We start from the raw sequence: 15,706 nt of genomic DNA, 5'->3' as shown, positions 1-15,706 counted from the left end.
AGGGTTTTGTAGGACCAAGACTAATAAAGCCACTATCTTTTGGCTCTGCTGCTGACTCACTGTGCGACCTATGACTGCTCACATCCCTTTTTAGGCCTCTAAACCTTTTCATTTTCTTTTTCTTTTTTTTTTTTTTTTTTTTGAGATGAGGTTACCCAGTCTGCAGTGCAGTGGCATGACCTTGGCTCACTACAACCTCTGCACCCTGGGTTCAAGCAATTCTTCTGCCTCAGCCTCCCTAGTAGCTGGGATTACAGGCATGCACTACCACGCCTGGGTAGTTTTTGTATTTTTGATAGAGATGGGGTTTCTGTTGGCCAGGCTGGTCTCGAAATCCTGACCTCAAGTGATCTGCCAGCCACGGCCTTCCAAAGTGCTGGGATTACAGGTGTGAACCACCATGCCCGGCCTAAACCATTTCATTTTTCTAAGAGCTTATATCAGACCAGTTCTAAGATTTTATGACTTTGTGACCAAAACTTTTTGTCTCTAGGTTTGTAAATCACCATTTTTAGTCATTGGTAGAATGACCTACCTACCCACTCTCATTGTGTTGATTGGTTTCAATCATGGAGAGAACTGATGATGACTAAATTTTGCAGATAATAAAATTAGAGCCCCCAAGTACTTAACAAATTCGTTCAAAATGATGCAACTCATTAATGATAGAGCCAGGGTCAGAATTCTTTTCCCCTACCCAGTTTCTGGTTTTATCACTGCTCTTCAGCGAAGTATCTCTTATTAAGTCTGGTTGTAAGTGAAATAATAGTATAAAGTAAAAAAAAAAAAGGAGTAGTTTGACAATACAAAATTTCTCCTTTATTTATTTCATTATATGTAGAAAGCACTGAATGTGGATGCTAACACATAGTTGTAATACATTTTAACCATAGTTAAGATCAGTAAGATTAACTTTCTGAATATTAATTTTCTGAAAGTGATCCATAGTTATGTTTCTGATTTAAAAATTGTATCTTCCACATGAACACAATTTATCTCTTTGAAATTGCTGATGTGTTGGATTTTAAAAAGAAAATCAAACACTGAGATAATATGCAGTAGTCTTCTTTAGCACACTTGAATGCTGACATCACTAAAAGCATTTCCTTACATATTCTAGGTAAGGACAATATGGCTTTATTAAATGTAAAACTGGTACTGATCTTAGGAGTACAGGGAGTATCAGTAGCACCTTCACCAAATGGTGAAGCCAATAATGAGACAGACTGATGTTAATTGCCTTTCCTGATTTGACACAATGGGAAATACACCTTGTGCTAACATCTTACCAAGTTATCTAACATGAGTCTACATATGAACAAAAAATTGGACAAAGCTGAATTGTGGCTGTTTATAAGACAACTTGCCTGGACTCTTTAAAAATGTCAGTATTACAGATGACTAGGAAATAGGTATGAGGATGGCTAGATTAAAAGAGACTAAAGAAATACAACAGCCAAATGCAATACATGATCCTTAATTGGATCATGCATTTAAAAATACTGTAAAGTACGTTTTTGGGACACTTCAATATTTGAGCCAAGATTATGTATTAGATCATATAGTATCAGTATTAAATTTCTTAGGCATAATAATGGTATTATGGTTATGTAGGCAAATCTCCTTGTTTTCTAGAGATACTTCTGAAGTGTGTAGGAGTGAAGGGTCATGATGTTCGTAGCTTACTTTCAAACAGTGAAGAAAATATTATAGAGGACGCAAGCTAATGTTAAAATGGTGAATCTAAGTGACAACCAAAAGGCTTATTCATGATAGCATCCTTTTAACTTTTTTGTAGATTTGAAATTTTTCTAAATAAAATGTTTACAGGAAAATTGCTTTAACAAATACAAGAGTACAGGTAGCATATGGACAAAAGTCAGATATTAACCTTCTCCCAGAATGCTTCTAACATCAGATAGAGACTTTAAAGTCCTTGTTTTGCAGGCACACTATCTATGTAGAATATGCCTCTATTAAAACACTTGTGTTTGACCTCAACGGGAAAAGTACTGTATAGAGCAAATTCATGCTAATTTTTGTGCAATGCCAGCATGAAAAAGAAGGAATGATGTGCTAATGATGAATAACTTACTTTTTACTGACATTCACCATACTATGTCAAAATAATAATCATTCTTCTCAATAGTGAATGGTATATGCGATCTGTGACTTAACTGGGAGGTAATTATAGTATACTTTTTAAGGAGAGAAGTGATACTTTTTAATCATGTGAGAATGATTACCAGATATTTTTAGTTAAGATTAAGTGAAACAATGAATAAATCACTTTTATTTTTTAGTAGTGGGCGACTCTCATCCACCTTTGGAAAGTTACTGATCTATCATAAAAAGCAACTTGTGGACAGGAGGAACATCTTAACCTAGTTTAATAGTTAGATTTTAGCTGTTCTTTATTTTTAAAAGCAAGAGATGTAAAATTTGCTCAATTGATTTTAAATTAAAACCAAAGAATATAAAGCTTTATGCCAAAATACATCATGTATTATCTTGGATGTGTGTTTAGTTGAAGGCATCCTTGACTATGACTAAATGCGTGCTCTGATGGTACTGAACACACTGCAGAGCAAAGAAAGGCAGCACCTACCTTAACTTGTGGCTGCTACTTAAATCCAAGTGGCCATTGCATAACCTACAAGGATAGGTAATAAAAATTGGCTTTATTTCATAACAGTGAATTTAAAACAATCTGTTGGTGGATTTTTTTCCAATAGAAATATTCTTTAAAGTTTCAGCCAAATCACTGTAGAAATATTGTATACTATTTTTAAAAGAAGTTGGCTTACTTCCTTGAAAGAAGGAAAAATCTGCCTGAGTTTCATTATAGGATTTTTTTTCATTGCAGCATTTCTACTTTTGCTGGGAAAATGGAGTTTCACTGTGGCAGAATTGGTAGACGCCACCAGAACACAGGATTAGCCAGATAGTTAAATACTTAATTATCAAAAGCTCTGCTTCCTTTTCAAATGCATTTCCAATTTGTTTCATGAGTTATCTCTCTCACCCAGGCGCATTGATGATGACAAGGGAAGGACCCATGAGCTGGAGCACTCAGCTATAAAATGCATGAGAGGAATTCTCTACTGCTATATGCGTCAGGCCGATAAGGTAAAACACTGTGGTGTGGACGGGAATTCTCCCATCATTCTGAAGGATTAATTTAACTAGTATCGCAATGGCTTCTTCTGAAGAAGAATGTACTTTTCAAAGGGAAAGCCACATCCTAGGGCGGCCTAGATAGGTTAAAACAGCCTTTGCCATTCTAGCCCGGGGTTTGAAATCCTGAGATTGAAGGAACACCTTAAGCAAGAGGTGATTGAGAATTGTTATTTAGACTTGGATTTGTTTGTGTTTTGTATCTGGTGTTGCTTGATAAAGACCCAGTTTCTCAGGAACCTCACAATATCAATAATTCTAACCAATATTTTATTAAAGAATATCCTTGTCAGAATTACTTTTGGACATGTGAATTGCTCTGGCTTAAGTGAACTTTAGTTTAAAAATGTAACACTTCATTCATTTACATACAAAGAGGCTAGGAATTATAGGCTTAGAAAACAGCTTTACAGGTCGGGCGCGGTGGCTCACGCCTTTAATCCCAGCACTTTGGGAGGCTGAAGTGGGCAGATCGAGACCATTCTGGCCAACATGGTGAAACCCCGTCTCTACTAAAAATACAAAAATTAGCCGGGTGTGGTGGTGTGCACCTGTAGTCTCAGCTACTCAGGAGGCTGAGGCAGGAGAATCACTTGAACCTGGGAGGCGAAGGTTGCAGTGAGCCGAGGTGATGCCAATGAACTCCAGCCTGGCGACAGGGCAAGTCTGTCTCAAAAAACTAAAAGAAAAAAAGAAAACAGCTTTACAGGGTTATGTGAAAATTAAAGAAAATAATATACATAACAACATTTAAAAAACTATAACGCTCTATGCAAATATAATGGCTATTCCCTTACTTACCTACATCTCTATGATCCCAGGTCCTAATATAGTAAGTGCCCATATGTGTACATCAATACATATGGGTCCCTAAGACCACCCACAGGTTTGATGCTTCATTAGGAGGACTCACATGACTCAGCAGATAGTCATAGTTGTGGCTATGGTTTATTACATGGGAGGAGACAAAGCATAATCAGCAAAGGGTCAAGGTGCATGGAACACAGTCTGGAGGAAGCCAGATGCCAGCACCTAGGAGTCCTCCCCAGTGGGGTCACACAGATGCACTTCATTCCCCCAGCAACTGATTGTGACTAATTGTAACATGTGTAAAATGTCTATCAGGGAAGTTCAATAGAAGCTTGAGGTTTTTATTGCTCAAGGTTTTTATTAGTGGTTGGTCACGTGGGTATCCTCTGTCTAGCACTCACCAAAGTTCCAGACATCCAGAAGGAAACCAGGTGTGTAGTATCAACCACATTGTTAATGTAAACGCTTTAGGTTTACATTTAGGTTTAGCTACTCTTGTGAGGGAATAGTGGAAACCCTTTCATGATCTGAGTGTCCACATATCAGCCAAGGGGCAACCTTACAAACAGTTCTTTCTGAGGTTAGCAGTCTCAGGCCTACCATATTAACTCTTTCCGGGACAATCTGCATAAATGAATATACTGGTTTCCAGTCTGTTTCCAGCTGTGTGATGTTGGACAAATTATTTAATTTCCATGTGCCTCCATTTTTTTCATCTGTTAAATAAGGATACCAGTAATACTGCCCTTACTAGGTTTTGGAAGGATTAAGAAATAACGCATGTGTGTGAGTCAGTGTTTTGCAAGAAAGCCGCGTTGGTGCAGTGAAGGTGAAGGCCGGCACACTCGCTGGCTGAGATGGGATCCTGAGGCCTCTCCAGTCCCCTGAGGGCGCACCACTGGCCCATCTCACCCAGGGTGGCGCCCCAGAGGTGGAGCACTGGGGCACGTGTTAGGACTTGAAAGATGGTGAACTGTGCCTGGTCAGGGCAAAGCCGGAGGAAACTAGTGGAAGTCCCTAGCAGTCCTGACGTGTAAATCAATCAGTCATCCAACCTGGGTATAGGGGTGAAAGACTGATGGAACCATCTAGTGGCTAGTTCCCTCCAAGGTTTCCCTCAGGATGGCTGGCACTCTTCCAAAACCCACCCCACGTGGTTTCATCTGTAAAGCGAATGATTGGAGGTTTTAGGACCCAAAGGATCTCCACCTACTCTCACCCTTTAGTTAGGTAAGAAGCCCGGCTTGCTGGCATGTGGAGCTGGGTGTGGAATGTGAGTGCCTAGTGGGCCGTGTCTGGTAAGCAGACCTGGCTTTGCGGGATGAACCGAATGCCGGATTAAGGTGCCCAATGCCCGCACACTCATCGGACCCCAGAAAAGGTGTTGGTTGATACAGGTGGAGGGCGGCCACGGAAGTCAGAATGGGTGGGGGTGGGGAAGGGCAGAGAATGTATAGAGAACATGGTGTCTGCCCTCATACCACCCTGAACGCCCTATCTCTTCTGATCCCAGAAGCTAAGTAGGGTCAGGCCTGGTCAGTACTTGGATGAGAGACAGCACATAGCACAAGGGCTGGTACCAGGTGAACATACAGTAAATATTTGTGTCATTATCATTAGTAGTATCCCCTTTCCCTTCTAGACCCCATGTTTCAGATGCGTTTCCAACTTCTATATTTTAGCAGAGGTGCACACAAGTAACTTTGCAGGCAGTTTTGATCACTTAATATTTTGTATATTTTTTTATCATACAAACATATTGTTTTAATTTGCACTTGAAAATAATAGGCCAGGCACGGTGCCTTATGCCTAAAATCGCAGCACTTTGAGAGGCCGAGATGGGTGGATTGCTTGAGGCAAGAGTTCGAGAGCAGCCTGGCCAACATGGTGAAACTCCGTCTCTACCAAAAATACAAAAATTAGCCAGATTTGCTGGTGTGCGTCCATAGTCCCAGCTGCTCAGGAGGCTGAGGCACAAGAATCACTTGAACCCAGGAGGGAGAGGTTGCAGTGAGCCAAGATCACTCCATTGCTTCCCAGCATGGGCAACAGAGGGGAAACTCTGTCTCAAAAAAAAAAAAAAAAAAAAAAAAAAGAAAATAATAAGCTGGGCATGGTGGCTCACGCCTGTAATCCCAGCACTTTGGGAGGCTGAGGCAGGCAGGTAATGAGGTCAGGAGTTCGAGACCAGCCTGGGCAACAGAGTGAGACTCCGCCTCAAAAAAAAAAAAAAAAAAAAAAGAGAAAAGAAAGAAAAAATAATAATGAAAAGAGTGATAACAAATCTTCTGCAGGCCTGTAATTCAAGTCAAAATAAAGAAAAACCATTAATATTCTGCTACCAGAATATGGCAACAAGACAATGTTATAGAGAAAAAGTGTATTTATTCACAAGCTGATAATAGAGACATATGAAAAACCTTTAATTTGTCTACTGAGATTTAACTGTACAAATCAATATTGCAAAGGTTTTTCAGATGCTTGAAATAAAGTAGTATGTCACAGATTGACATACTGGAATTAAACTAGTATGTCATATGTTATGTTGAAATAATTGTGATTAAAGTTAATTTTTTCCTAAGTGTGAGATGTTATTGTTTATTTCATTTGTATCATTTCACGAATGCATAATGTCTTTATGAATTCAGCTTTTCTCTCTAGGGCACATTGTGAAAATCAAAATCATGGCTTTCATGGGTTTGCCAAACAAGCTGACAAAGTAGAATTATCAGAAGGAAGTCTAATAATGTATTAGTTTAAGGCAGGGGTTCCAATCTTTTGGCTTCCCTGGGCCATATGGGAAGGAGAAGAATTGTCTCGGGCCACACATAAAATGCACTAACACCAACTGTAGCTGGTGAGCTAAAAAAAGAAAAAAATTGCAAAACAAATCTCATAATGTTTTAAGAAAGTTTACGAATTTGTGCTTGACTACATTCAAAGCTGTCATGCTCTGCGGGTTGACAAGCTTGGATTAAGGTTTTTTCCTTGTGACACGGTTAGCCAGTTGGTTTTTTTGTTGTTGTTTGGCTGGTTTTTTGAGACAGGGTCTCTGTGGGTCACCCAGGCTGGAATGCAGTGGTGTAATCACAGCTCACTGCAGCCTTGACCTCCCAGGCTCAATCAACCCTCCCACCTCAGCCTCCCAAGTAGCTGGGGCCACAGGCGTGCACCAACACACCCAGCTAATTTTTGTATTTTTTGTAGAGACAGGGTTTCTCCATGTTTCCTCAAGCTGGTCTTGAACTCCTGGGCTCAAGCAATCCTTCCACCTAAGCCTCCCAAAGTGCAAAGATTACAGGCATGAGCCACCATGCCCGGCCAACTTAAGCTATTTTAAATTCCTTAAATTATAAAGGATTATCATTTTTTTCCTATGTAGCTATGATGTAGACCATTAGCACCTGGCCATTAGCCAGTTGTTAGTGGCCTTTTCTACTGAGATTTGACTTTACAAAGGCGTTTTGACTCTATAATGGCATTTCTTACTCAACCTTATTAACCAATCATCACAATTGTAATATGTTTTCTTTTGATACAGTTTGAGTGTGACCTAAGGTTGTTTTTGTTTTTTAATTTTAAAAATAGAGACAGGGTCTCACTATATTGCCCAAGCTGGTCTCGAACTCCTGGGCTCAAGCAGTCCTTCCACCTCAGCCTCCCAAAGTGCTAGGATTACAGGCATGAGCCACCATGTCTGGTGGAGTTAAGCTATCTTACATTCTTTAAATTACAAGGGATTATCATTTCTTTCCTATGTAGCTATGATATAGACCATTAATGGAAATATGAATTCTAAGGAGTATATTATTCTAGTGTGAGGGACTGACTCAGGGTGATTGAAGCATGCACCCAGCTCAAAGCCTCTCACCATATCTTCACATCTTATTGCTGCTTGCCGTTCTTTTCCTCCAGTCTTGGCCATTTCCTTTACAATACTGTTGCAAGAGGAAATATAAACATATCTTAAAATGTGAAATATTTCTCTGTTGGTCTTCCCTTGAAACTAAAGCAAAGCACATTTGTAGTGTTCATTCACTGTTTGACCTCTAGCCTCATGTTGTCTTTTGAAGTAAAATCATGACCTAGAAAGTCTCCCTTCTCCACTTCTATTGATTTCTCATCATAAAACACGCTTCCTGAAAGTATTTTCTAAAAATACTAGCTAAAAGAGATATTTTAAGTTGATTATGAATTTGAGTGAATACGAAGACTTATTCTTGATTTATTTAAAGAATTTAGAGCAGTCTGTTTTCTGGGTTTTATTGTCTTGACACTTATCTTAATGCCTGCTTATTGGTGTCAGCTATGTTTTATCTCTCAGTGTGCAGATACCTATTCTCTTATTTACTGTCTTTTATAATTCTGCTTACAGAGCGGCATTCAGAGTTTTTCAGAGTTGATTCAATCTGCAATTAATTTGGAGGGCAGACATTTGCTTTATAATAGGCTATAAATGTTGCTGTATCTAATTATTTACTTAAATTTTTTTAAATGCTAGTTTCTAATTAATGAGAAATCATTAACTTTTATAAAATTTATTTTTCCAGGATTCCCTTATGAGAAGATTTTTTTCTCTAAATGCATGTTTTAAGGCTACAAATTAAAAATGGATGACAAAATACTCAATTACCTCTTCCCAAATGATAAACTGTTTATTCACAATAATAAAAGTTTTCAGGAAAAATCTAAGCAAAATACAAGTGGAAGAGGCATTATTCTAGATTTATTTTAGTCTAGAAACTTTTGCTTTAATTATTATCTTTATTTTTACTTGCCAGATGCCAGAATCATATAAAATACTAATTAGCATCCTCTTGTTTTTGACTGCTTTCAAGAGAACTTTTTGTTTGTAATTGACATACAGCATGCCCCATTAATCTTCAAAGCTTATACTTTGGACCTTATTTTTTTCTGAAATTTTAAATTAGTTGTCTTTTAAGGGCTTTAAAACTCAAAATGTACTTATGTAATCCCCCATTTGAGCATCTTTAATCATTTAGTAGTTGCTTTTCCCCTGACATAGTGATTGAATATAAATTGTCCTGCTGGGTTCTTGCATGTCTTGAAGACAAATGACAAACACCACCTTGTCAACTGCAGGAGTCACTTTATTAAACTGATAAAACCTATCCTTTTAGATCTGTATCAAGTGGTTAAAATGTGTTTTGCTTCAGTCTTACCTATTTTTTATATAGGAGCTCAGAATAATATTCAGGACTTTGAGATAATAGTGCAAAAAGAGTGACCACATTGATTTCTATTTGTGTAGGTTCAGATTACTGCCAGCAGTTTCAGATATTGAGAAGGGATAGTCATCTTCTCTGAATTAACACCAGATGGCTTTGTCACTTTATCAATAGAGAACTTACATCCCTAACTGTACCCATTCTCTAGGTCCTGATTACATACTGATAGGTTCAGACTTTTATTTTGCTGATCAGGTTCTTTAATCATAAGGAGGTCTGTATTTGTTTGTGTAGGGCACTTGGAGACGGTAAAGATGTAACCTCCCTCTAGAACAATATTGCCCAATAGAACTTTTTATGAGCATACAAATGTTCCATATTACTCTTGAGCAATACAGTACCCACTAGTGACATGTGGCTATTGATTTCATGAAATGTGGCCATTGTGACTGAAGAGCTTAATTTTTTATTTAATTTAATATAATTAATTGTAATTTAATTAGTCACATGTAGCTAGTGGCTACTATGTTGGACAGCATAGCTTCTAGAAGCTTACAAGATACTGGGATCCTACAGCAATACTGTTTCTCTACTCACAACACTTCTGACACCGAATGTATGGATTTTCCACACCAAGCAGTTCTCAAATTTGAGACACCAACTGGGTATATACAGTCTGTTGCAATTCTTCCAGTAACGACCTGGAGTTAAAACAGATCCTATAGGTTCAGACTCAGTCCCACAAGACTACCCCCAACTTCAGACACCAATTGTAAGTAGTAGATCCCCAGGCTACCCACAATTCTCTCTGACTTGGCTACAATAATTCCTTGGTGTCAATACTTTGTTATAACAGCTCACAGAACTTGGGAGACACTTTACGTACTATTACCAGTTTGTTTTAAAGGATATAAACAAACATCCGATGAAGTGGTAGAAGGTGCAGAAGGTCCTGAGCACAGGAGCATCTGTCTTCGTGGTATCTGGGGTGCATTACCCTCTTGGCATGCAGATGTGTTCACTGACCCAGAAGCCCTCCAGACATCATCATCTAGGGTTTTTATAGCAACCACGTTATGTAGGCATGATTGATTAAATCACTGGCTATTGGTGATTGACTCAATCACCAGCTTTTCCTTTCCGCACGTCCCCTGAAGTAAAGAGTGGGAGTGAAGAGCTGAAAGTTGCAACCCTCTGATCACTTGGTTGGTTCCTCTGTCAGTCAGTCCCCCATCTTGAAGCTATCTAGGGACCTATCAAGAGTCACATTATTAGCAAAACCTCAGGTATGGCTGAAAGGGACTTATATGAACAAAGGACATTCTTTTTGCTCAGGAAATTCAAAGGGTTCTTGGAGCCGTGTGCCCAGAACTAGGAAGGTAGACCAAATGTGTATTATGTAATTTCACAGGGAGATACACACAGCTAGTAAAAGTATAAAACAGGAAAAATAATTGAGTGACAACTACATTGATGTGGGAGTCCAGAGGAAGGAATTTTGGTGAGGATTCAAAAAGTATAAAAGATTTTTTAAGATAGTATTTTAAGGAGAAGAAGAATTTTTAAAGATGGAGAAGAAAAGATGGTGCTATATAGTATCGTAGTGAATTGAAACAAGGCAAGATTGCAACCACTTAGGTATTATCATCACTTACTTCTCTTTAAAAGAGAAGTAAATTATTGCATTTACCTAAAGTTATATATCTTTCAGTTCATTTTTTTTGTTCCTATTTATCTCAGACTTCCAGGAATTAGCATAGTATTTGTCACATAATTGGCATCAGTAAATGTTTGCCATGTTGAATTGAACAGGCCCTAAAGAAATGGGTGGATTTTTTGGTCCCCAGAGTTTTTCTGTTGGATTATTTAGGTATTTACTTATTCTAAAATGGTAAAATTTTATGTCTAGCTAATAAATAATGGTGTGGCCTATATTCTCTTAGAGTTGGTGCCTTAGTAATGAGAGTACAATATATATGGAAGGGGAAGTGAAAGCATGTTAACAGTAGCATACATTAAAATTTGCGACCCTTAGAGAAAGAAATTGTATTTGAAGTTTGAACACTTACTAAACTAGAATTGGCCTGTGGTCCTTTTTCATTATGAGTGTCATGTAGGCATTTCCAAATAACAGCGCAGTGGAATACAATCACTGAAATCCTGTCTCACAACATAAAGCAGAATTTCACTCTAAAACAAAATAAGATGCAAAACATTGCAAAAGCCATTGCTACTACATTAACCTGCTCCATACTACACCTGAGTTGCTGTGCATGTGAAATATCAATTGAGAATCATGTTAACGCTATCAAGTTAGTAGTTATGAACTTTTTGTATTTTTTCTTGAGAAAAGATAACATTTCTGCTTTGTTCGGTCCTCTCTCTGCCTTAGCTTTGTTCATTAAAAAGTTTCATGAAAAATAGCTTTTAATCTATAGTCTTGGATAAGTTTATGAATTACTAACGTTGTTTAATTTTATATTTCATTTTAGGTCCAGCAGTTTAAGCAGGATCCACGCCCAACAACATGTCTTCACTCTGTTTTCAATGTGCATACAGGAGATGAGTTGCTCTCCTATGAGGAATATGGTCATCTTCAGGTAAAAAGAGATTATAAATTTTATTCTCCTTATATTCTATAGCATAGAACAGTGATCCCCAACCTTTTTGGCACCAGGGACTAGTTTTGTGGAAAACAAGTTTTCCACAGATGGGGTAGGGGCTGGATGGTTTTGGGATGAAACTGTTCCATCTCAGATTATCAGGCATTAGATTCTCATAAGCAGAGCGCAACCTGGATCCCTCACATGTGCAGCTCACAATAGAGTTTGCACTCCTCTGAGAATCTAATGCCACTGCTGATCTGAGAGGAGGCAGAGCTCAGGCGGTAGTGCTTGCTCACTGCTACTCATCTCCTGCCATGTGGCCCCATTCCAAACAGGGTGTGGACCCATAGCAGTCTGTGGCCCAGGGGTGGGGGAGCCCTGTCATAGAAAATTTGAGGCTGTTTAAAAATAATTTTCAAATTAGATTCTATAAATTGTTCAAAATAGAAGTATAGAATCAACCCTGAAACAGAGAAGAAAGTGAAATGGCAGCCACGAGGGCTGAGTTAATTGCGGCAATTGAACGTGAAATTCGAGTGAATTCTTGGTCTTCAAGCAAAAAGGGTAAATGGATAGATTATAAAATTATTTATGTGCAAAAGAAGGAGGCCTACACTTCTTTCAGTGACAAAAGTTTTTACATATTATCAAATTTAGAAGAATTTCAACATTTAGGAACTAGAGGAAAAAAGACAGTTCACAGTGGTGTAATAGCAAATCAGTTTTGTTACACAGCAGTTCATTTCTTAATGTATCATCCTTCAGTAAAGCTAAAAACATGCCACTGAAATGTAATTCCAAAAGGTATTTCTGAAGTCCATAAATTTTGTCTTATATAATATATTAAATTTTATACCTATGCTTAGAACACACTGGAGGTTTTATATATATTTTTTTCATTTTATTCCCCTCTCACATCAGTGTATTGTTTTTTAGCTGGACAGTCTGTTGTTTCTGGGATAGAAATATATTCTATTTATGTTTAATCGATTTTCTGCTCATCATTTGGTTCTCTGTCTTTGGGACAGAATACTTACTATTCATATATTCCTTACTAAATTAAGAGTATCTCCTTTTTATAGTCCCTCTCACTTTAGAGATCTGAAATGTCTTACTTTAGTGTGTCTTCTCTAAGCACGGAAAGTGTGGTGCTCTCATTTATATGCAGGAGAAACTCTTGTACTTATTTGTAAACAGCTCCTTGGAGATTTAGTGTTATGAATATGTAGTTTCTCAACCTTAACCTTTAATCAGATTTTATGTGCCTTTTCCTTTGATAAATATGTTTGCTATCAGAAGTAGGGTTTTCAGAAGATAATAGCTTATTTATCTTTGTATCCCAGAATTCAGCTCAGTGCTTGGCACATAGTTGGCCTTAAATACATTTTGGTCAATCTGTTATGTGGCAGTCCCTTTACAACTCGCCATGTACGGACATTTTCTTACAGAAGCATCCCACAAGTCAGAGCAGAGAGCTCTTAGAGGTGTTCCCTGTAAAAGGCTGCCCATAGGAATGAAATTTCTTTGAAGTCATTTTTGACAGGCTAGTGTCAATGCTGTAAGAGAACATCTAGGGGAGCCTGGCAGTGGGATGAAACCCTTCTCACCATGCAACCATGTTTTAAGAAGAGTCACTAAAATGTTAGTGTAAGTCTAAAAAACCTAAAACCAGAATACTGCATCTTCCTGTGTGGCCCACTTCGACCTTGACAAGACCCTGATATCCAATGGACTCTTGAGTGCCGGGAAGTCAGGAGACACCCAGAATCAGCCTGGTTACTGAGAGGGCCACCAGCAGTACCAGGCCCTGGGCTCCTCTGCCCAAAGCCTCCAGGGCACCAATAATTTTCTGCCCCAATTTTCCGTCTATTACTCAGTTGGGCTGGAGGAGAGTCATGGGAGACATAGCCACTGGGGCTGTCAGAGGGAAATAATCTATGTCAGAATTCTTTGGGAACAAAATTACATCTTGCGTTCTCTTTGTTTTTAACTCAGGCTTACAGTTTCCTGGCTGAAACTTTTTCACTGCCTTTTTTAAAATTTACTTATTTAATAACAGTTTTATTGAGATATAATTCACGTAACATGTACTTCACCTAAAGTATATAATTTGATGGTTTTTAGTATATTCAGAGTTTCTCAACCATTATCACTATAAATTTTAGAACATTGTCATCACCCCAGAAAGAAACATTGTACCCATTAGGCTGCAAAAAGAAACTTTGTATTCTCTATATTCTCCAAAGCCCCCCAGCTCTAGGCAGCAACCAGTCTTTCTGTCCCTGTGGATTTGCCTACTCTTGGCATTTCATATACAATAAACGATCTTTTTGTGACTGGCTTTTTAAATTTAGCATTGTGTTTTCAAGGTGTATTGGTCAGGATTCTCCAAAGGGACAGAACTAATAGGATGAAGAGAGGAGAGAGGGACAGAGAGAGAGAGGGAAGGAGGGAAGGAGAGGTTAGAGGAATTGACCCACACAATTATGGAGGCTGAGAAGTCCATGAGAGGCCATCTGCAAGCTGCAAAAGCAAGGATGCTACTAATGTGGCTTAGTCCACATCTGAAAGCCTCAGAACCATACAAGCCAGTAGTGTAACTCTGTGTTGGAGGATGAAGGCCCAAAAGCCCAGTGAGCCACTGATGGAAGCCCTGGAGCCAAAAGCTGGAAAACCTGGAGTTCTGATGTCCAAAGGCAGGAGAAGAAGGGTGTATGAGAGCAAGAATTCACCCTTCCTCTGCCTTTTTGTTCTATCTGGGTGGCCCCTAGTCAATTGAGTGGCGCCTGTCGACCTTGAGAACAGGTCTTCCCCACTCAGCCAGCCAACTCACATGCCAGCTTTCTCCAGAAACATCCTCACAGATGTACCCAGAAATAATGCTTTGCCAGCTGTCTACGTATCCCTTTATCCAGTCAAATTGACACCTAAAATGAACCACACAAGGGTTGTGCCTGTTGTGGCACGTACGTTTCCTGCTTCTTTACCTGAGACAATTCACACATCCCATTCAGGATTCTGTGAGTATCCTTTTTTGTTAAAGTGATATTAGTATTTTTTTGTTTAGATCATAAAATACCTATTTTTAATATGCTAAAATAATACCTCCTTTGTTCATAAAACTAATTTGTTCATAAATATGTTTTAAATTATGTTATATCATTAACATTAATATGTTCCTGCAGTTGTTTACAGAAATTCTGTATTCGTTGAATATAAGACTGTTTTCAAAATGCGCCGCCTATTGTTTATGGGGTACTGGCATCATCATAGTGTCTTGCTTACCAAATATCTTTTTTCATTTCCATGTATTTGAGATGGATTGGCATTTCATACTGCCTGTGGGGCAAAACTATTCCAAAGTAGAGTAGAAGTACTTTGGACCCAAAGCTTGAAAATAAATCTTAAAAAACAAATGATATATTCCTATTTTTTTCAAAGTTCTTTTTGCCATGTAAAGAAAACAAATGACATAGAAACACTTGTTAACAGTTTTATTTGAAGCCGTTTCCCTAATCCATTGTTATCCATTACAATGAATTTGAGAATTTAGAATTTTACATACAAAGCTGGGATTTTTATTATGAACTAAATTCACAACACCTTTATTTCACAGTAGGAAAGGAAATAGTTTTATGACACTATTAGAGCAAATGACTTGTAATTTTAGCCTTAATTAATTAATTTTATAACTTGTTTTGGTTGTTTCCTTTAACCTTTTAATGTTTCTGCTTGTTGCAGATAAATGCAGTGTCACTCTATCTCCTTTACCTTGTGGAAATGATTTCCTCAGGACTCCAGATTATCTACAACACTGATGAGGTATGATTTCCCCAAATTTTCTACTACTAAATTTCACCTCTGAAAAGAATCTATTTTTTTTTAAGTTTTCACAACTTATTTTTAGTTTATGAAAAATGTACT

The 15,706-nt window shown here is 38.1% G+C and overlaps 1 protein-coding gene across 8 annotated transcripts in view; it reads left to right on the top strand.

The window, feature by feature from the left end:
• The window catches only part of PHKB (phosphorylase kinase regulatory subunit beta), a 244,416-nt gene that overhangs the window by 38,992 nt on the left and 189,718 nt on the right, over positions 1-15,706 (top strand). For all 8 annotated transcript variants that reach the window (XM_030797503.1, XM_030797534.1, XM_030797553.1 and 5 more), the window contains 3 exons: positions 3,030-3,129; positions 11,669-11,776; positions 15,524-15,604. In XM_030797503.1, coding sequence (XP_030653363.1) covers positions 3,030-3,129; positions 11,669-11,776; positions 15,524-15,604 — 289 coding nt within the window. The remainder of the gene's footprint in view (positions 1-3,029; positions 3,130-11,668; positions 11,777-15,523; positions 15,605-15,706) is intronic.

This window comes from Nomascus leucogenys, chromosome 2 (assembly GCF_006542625.1).
Source record: "Nomascus leucogenys isolate Asia chromosome 2, Asia_NLE_v1, whole genome shotgun sequence".
Classification (NCBI taxonomy): Eukaryota; Metazoa; Chordata; class Mammalia; order Primates; family Hylobatidae; genus Nomascus; species Nomascus leucogenys.
The sequence above is the reverse complement of the archived record's forward strand: the minus strand, read 5'-3'. Positions and strand labels throughout refer to the sequence as shown.